General features: G+C 34.9%; 1 protein-coding gene across 1 annotated transcript; it reads right to left on the bottom strand.

The window, feature by feature from the left end:
* Window positions 1–1,876: 1,876 nt before the first annotated feature.
* Window positions 1,877–4,679, bottom strand: LOC112020371 (scarecrow-like protein 6). The gene is given in 3 exon segments (XM_024052932.2): window positions 1,877–3,373; window positions 3,376–4,004; window positions 4,151–4,679. Coding segments are annotated over 2 exon segments (1,860 nt in total). The 5' UTR covers window positions 3,929–4,004; window positions 4,151–4,679; the 3' UTR covers window positions 1,877–2,066.
* Between the last annotated feature and the right edge of the window lie 485 nt (window positions 4,680–5,164).

Raw genomic sequence — 5,164 nt, forward strand, 5'->3', positions numbered from 1 at the left:
TTCTTATTTTTAAATCAATAATGCATAATAACACAGATAAAATTTGATTTTTGTTTGGCCTTATAATATTGTATCATATAAGTTTTGAGCTTCCTTATATGTTGCAATATTAACTAGGAGGTTTTTATTTTTTTAATAAACTAATCTAAACAGTGCAGTGTTTAGTTTATATTATCTCATTTAAATAATTTTATAAAAAACTAAAAATGCAATTTACATTAAACCATCAATGTAAATAGAATAACATTCTTATAATTTAAAGAAAACCATTACTCTGATAAAATAAAAAAAAATAATAAAAAAAAAATACCACTACTCATCCCATTACATATATAAATGGAAGCCTAAGTTTAGGAATACTTGAGCATCACTTACGTGTTGTAAAATTAAATAAGAAGTTTTTTTCCCATAAATCATCTATATATAATCTTTTTTTTTAGAAACATATAAATAAATATATATATATATATATATATATATATAAACATAAACGGAAGACTTTTCATATCAAGGTTGCGTTTAATAATAGCAAGTTTAAATGAAGAGCTTCCAAGTTTTTGAAAGAGAGTTTAATCTAATCATTTGGGCCTCCAATGGTACAAGACCCATGTGATTTCATCACTGGACACATTAAAAAATTCAATCTAACAACATCCAATTCATTGTATAATAATACGAAGTATTGGCATGCATAATATAACATTCACAAACCGTATAATAAACACAATTAATTCAATCATATATTGTATTGTACCCACCATAATTGACATTCGGCAGAAAATATTATAAGCACGATGTGCCTTCTACGGATGCATGTATTAAAGGGAATTTAGTCCAACATCCTATCATTGAGACCTTCAATACCAAACTTCTATGAACATGGATCCACATAATCTTCTACCATTATTCTTAGAACAATTTGTCGCAAGTGGATAAAGATATGTTGCAGATTTCAATGTTCTTAAACAATTGGCTCTGTTAATTATGTTGAGACAAAACACACAATGAAAAACAAAATAATTTGACCCTAAGAGGGACTCAAATTTCACTAAAATTTCATGACAATGGTGTAGCAGACAGAAGGGGTTGAAAAAAATGTCCTATCAAAATGGTATTTGAATCAAACCATCATAAAAAGAATGTTCAGAAATTATCCACACTACCAATTTTTGGGGGCTAGAACTAAACCAGATGCAAAGGTATTAGCTCTCACACACACATATATATATTGCAACCAATCCTGTAAAGCTAGTTGTATCATTCACCTATTACAGTTGAAAAGACCTTTTCCTTTTTCCCCCTTAGGCTTGGAAGAAATATCACAATTACAAGCAATCCTAGCAAGAGTGAAGCATGCAAACAAGTGCTTTTGTTGGATCCCTTTTCCCACCCTTCAGAATTGCAATTTCAATATCAAGACACAAATTTTCTCTCCTCATTATTTGGCATATAAGAATTGCAAAAACAAAATTTGAGAGTACAAGGCTACACATGCATATCACTCCTCAATCATCAGAAAATCACGGTGAATTCACTCACAAGTCTTGTAGAATTGGCAAAAAAATTATGTGAAGTTGAATAATATGTAGAACTACTTCAAGCTAGAGGAGTGCAGTTCACAAATCAACTTGAGCATACTGTAACAGATAAGGGAATATCAAATTAAACAGCCCCATATTGCTAACTTAGAAATATATGCATGCACCAAACAGACTCATATCATCCAAGTTAAAATTTTCCTTTCTTGATAACTTGTGTTGCATTGTTGTTAAAAGTGTACAACAAACAATCACCACAACCTTCAAAGCAAAAAATCATCAACAGTAATACCCATATTCAAAGACTAAACATAAGACACCTGTACAGAGCCATCCAGTTACTAAAATATTTGGTTTCTTGATTGGGAACAATGGGTCTAATGTGCATAGACAATTAGCATAGGAGAAGCATAAGCGAGAGAGATTTTTTTTTTAAAAAAAAAGATCAACTAAAACAGTAAGTTATGAAGCACCCTAGCAATAAGAATTAATTGGTAGTTGTAAAACCAATTCCAAATGCTACTCTTCTCAGCACCTCCAAACTGAAGCTGAGATAAGCTCCTTCCGCTGCCAACAGAGAACAAGTGAAGTTTGCTTCTTCTCGACATGGAATCCCTGAACTGGAGTCCTCTGAAGCAGACACTCTGCTTGGGACTCGGTGAAGTTGCTGAATGTCAATGGGGAGAATCCAGATGACAAAAATAGACTCCTCCATGGAGGCGTTCTATCAGGTGAGCGGCCACCCAACACAGTTTTCTCAATTCCCGGTTGCAACAAATACCTCTCAATCTTTTGCAAGGCATCTAGATTGACATTAACAGCATCCAACGATTCAAGCAGATCCGAATAAGATTGAACAGCATGAATTATGTGGTCGGTAAATGGGACATTGGTTTGATCACAACCTCTATCCAAAGAGACCACAATTTTCGGTGAGAGCTGCTTCACGAAGCCAAGAACCAAAGGAAGGGATAAATGGTAGTTGGAAAAGGAACCAATTGGCAGATTCACTGCAATTGCCTCACTTTCCGATACATGAAGGGGCAGTGGCCAAGAACCATAATTCAAGGACTCAAGGCTTAAAAATTGTAACTCAAATGCAAGATTTATCTCAGTCGCAAAATGTTTCAAGTTTTCTTGAGTGAAACCAAGCTCAAGTTCATCGTGTGTGGATGGGGATACAAATGCAGTGATTTTAAGAGCTGGACCATTGCCTTGCTTCAAGGCGAGCTCTTGCATAAGAGAAGCCCACTGCCCACCAAACCCAATATCAAAATCAATAATGCGAATGGTATCGAAGCCATCCAAGGCTTCAAGAAGAGCTTGGTTACAAGTAAAATTGGCAAACTGAAGTACAGGAGAGACTTCTGAGAATGATTTGTAAGCACCAATCTTGAAAATTAGACTAACAGGTGGTGGTGGTGGTGATGACATATTCAAAGAAGCATTGCTATTAGTATTATTAGTATTATGAAGGAGCAATTGCAAGGCCTCCTTGAAATAAAAAGCAGCCCTTTGAAAAGGCTTACCAATTGGAGAGAGCTGGTGATTGAGCCGCGCCAATATCCCTTGCGCACGTACCGGATTATTCCCAGTTTCTATCAGCTCTGCTAACTGGTATACCTGATCAAATAATAATTGCTGTGAATGCTGTTGCTGTTGGCTTGCCAATTCATTGCACACCACTTCCTGCTTTGAAACCATCATTGGCCTCTGCCGGATATGTTGAGGAAGCATCTGAAGCTGATTTTGCTGTTGTTGTAGCTGCCTTCGAAGAAGCTCTTGCCCCGGTTCCGAAAATGGCAACTTGGGTACCTGATAATTAGGCTCAATACCCCAAGATTATGCCTTTTCGCCAGTGGTGGTGAAACAAGGTGATGCTCTTGCAATTGGGCATATGTTAAAGGCATAAACAAAGCCGGGTTTTGAGCAAACTGAGCTTGATTCTGTTGTATCATCGGTGGATTGAAAATCTGTGGCTTCTCATCTACATCTTCAATTGTTTGCACCTGCTGTTGTTGTTGATGATGAAACATGGCTGGCAAATGAGATAGAGAGACCGGCAAAAGATTATTACTTGTTGCAACAGAGAACACGGGGTTGTGATTTGGGGTCGAAACTGAGCCAAGCCTGGTTGCATTGGTGCCACCACCATTGAATGGAAAATCAGCACAAGGGTCAATGCTAGGCAACAAATTGTTGGACATTTCAAGGCAGCCAAAGGCAGCAGCTTGATCTATGATACCAAAACCTGAGTTGAATTCAATGTCTTGACGCAAGAGCTTGTTGAGACCCATAGATGGGTCTTCAATGTCCCCCATAATCAATCCCATAATAGACTTTTCTTGACCTGATGAGGACTCAGACAACACACCTTCCCAATCTTCCATTCCAAGCTCACATTTTTCACCAATGTCCAGTGGCGGCGCCACTTTGAAGGCAGGGTGTTCAAATGAACACCCTGACCTGAGGGAAAAAAAATTTTATATATAATATTTTCTTTTGACTACTCAAAAAAAAAAAAAAAAAATGAACGCTCAAACTAATTGAAACCCAAAATGGTTCTAATTTTTGCCCTTCCTCCAAAAAATATATATATTTCTTTAGCTTACTTTGGAGTTGACTGTAGAAGGATATGGCAGCACCAGCCTCCAACAGATTACAGATCTGCATTTGTGAGACTTTAACTCTTCTAATAATTGTTTTTCTCTCTCTTTCCGTTTGAGCTCTTTAACATTTGTTAGCCTCCAAGAGATAACAGCTTCCAAACTTGCTAAGTTTGGTTTGTTTGCTCTTGCTTTTTTCTTCTTCTTCTTCGTCTTCGTCTTCTTCTTTACTTCATCCCACTGATCCCACTAGTTTTGCTCTCTGTTTACTGTTGACTGATTAGATTACAACTATGGTCCACGTGTATGGTTTAGATTTCAAGTCTGCAAAATAGGCAAAAAAATTTCTCATCTACATTTGTGAGCTTAAAATATTCTTAAAGATTGAACTAAAAAACTTTTTTTTTTTTTCTCTCTATCTCTCTCTCTCTGGGAAGTGGGAACAAAACAAAAGTGCAAAAGATAAACTCCTCTCTCTACAACAGAACACAAAGAAGCAAGAAAAAAAAAAATATTATGTTTTTATGAATAACTTCAACGAAACTCTTATTTGTTTTTTTTTTTTTGGGTTGTGACTTGTGAAGAAAATGGAAAGGAAAGGTTGGGATTTTGAGATTCCAGGGAAATTATCTATTGGGTGGGTACAGCCGTACTGATAATAAATAAATAATTATATAAAATTCTATGTTTAGTTAATATTTTCTAAATATTAATTTTCAAAAAATTATATCTTATTTTTTTAGTTTAGAATAGGATTTGAAAACGGCAAAAAGTGGTGTTTTCAAGATATAAAAAATATTTTTAATGATATAGTTCCAAATAAATTGAAAATAGTAGATCATATATATTTGTCCAAACTTTTTTATCTCTTAAATTATGGAGTTTATCTTTATCATAAAAAGAATTCATAAACTTCAAATTTGAGACTTACTATTAAAAAAAAAAAATGATAAGCTCTACTATGTTATCATTATCCATAAAAAAGTATTCTACAGATTCTATACATTATTTTTTATAAAT

This window comes from Quercus suber, unplaced genomic scaffold (genome assembly GCF_002906115.3).
Source record: "Quercus suber isolate HL8 unplaced genomic scaffold, Cork oak 2.0 scaffold_153, whole genome shotgun sequence".
In the NCBI taxonomy this organism is placed as follows: Eukaryota; Viridiplantae; Streptophyta; class Magnoliopsida; order Fagales; family Fagaceae; genus Quercus; species Quercus suber.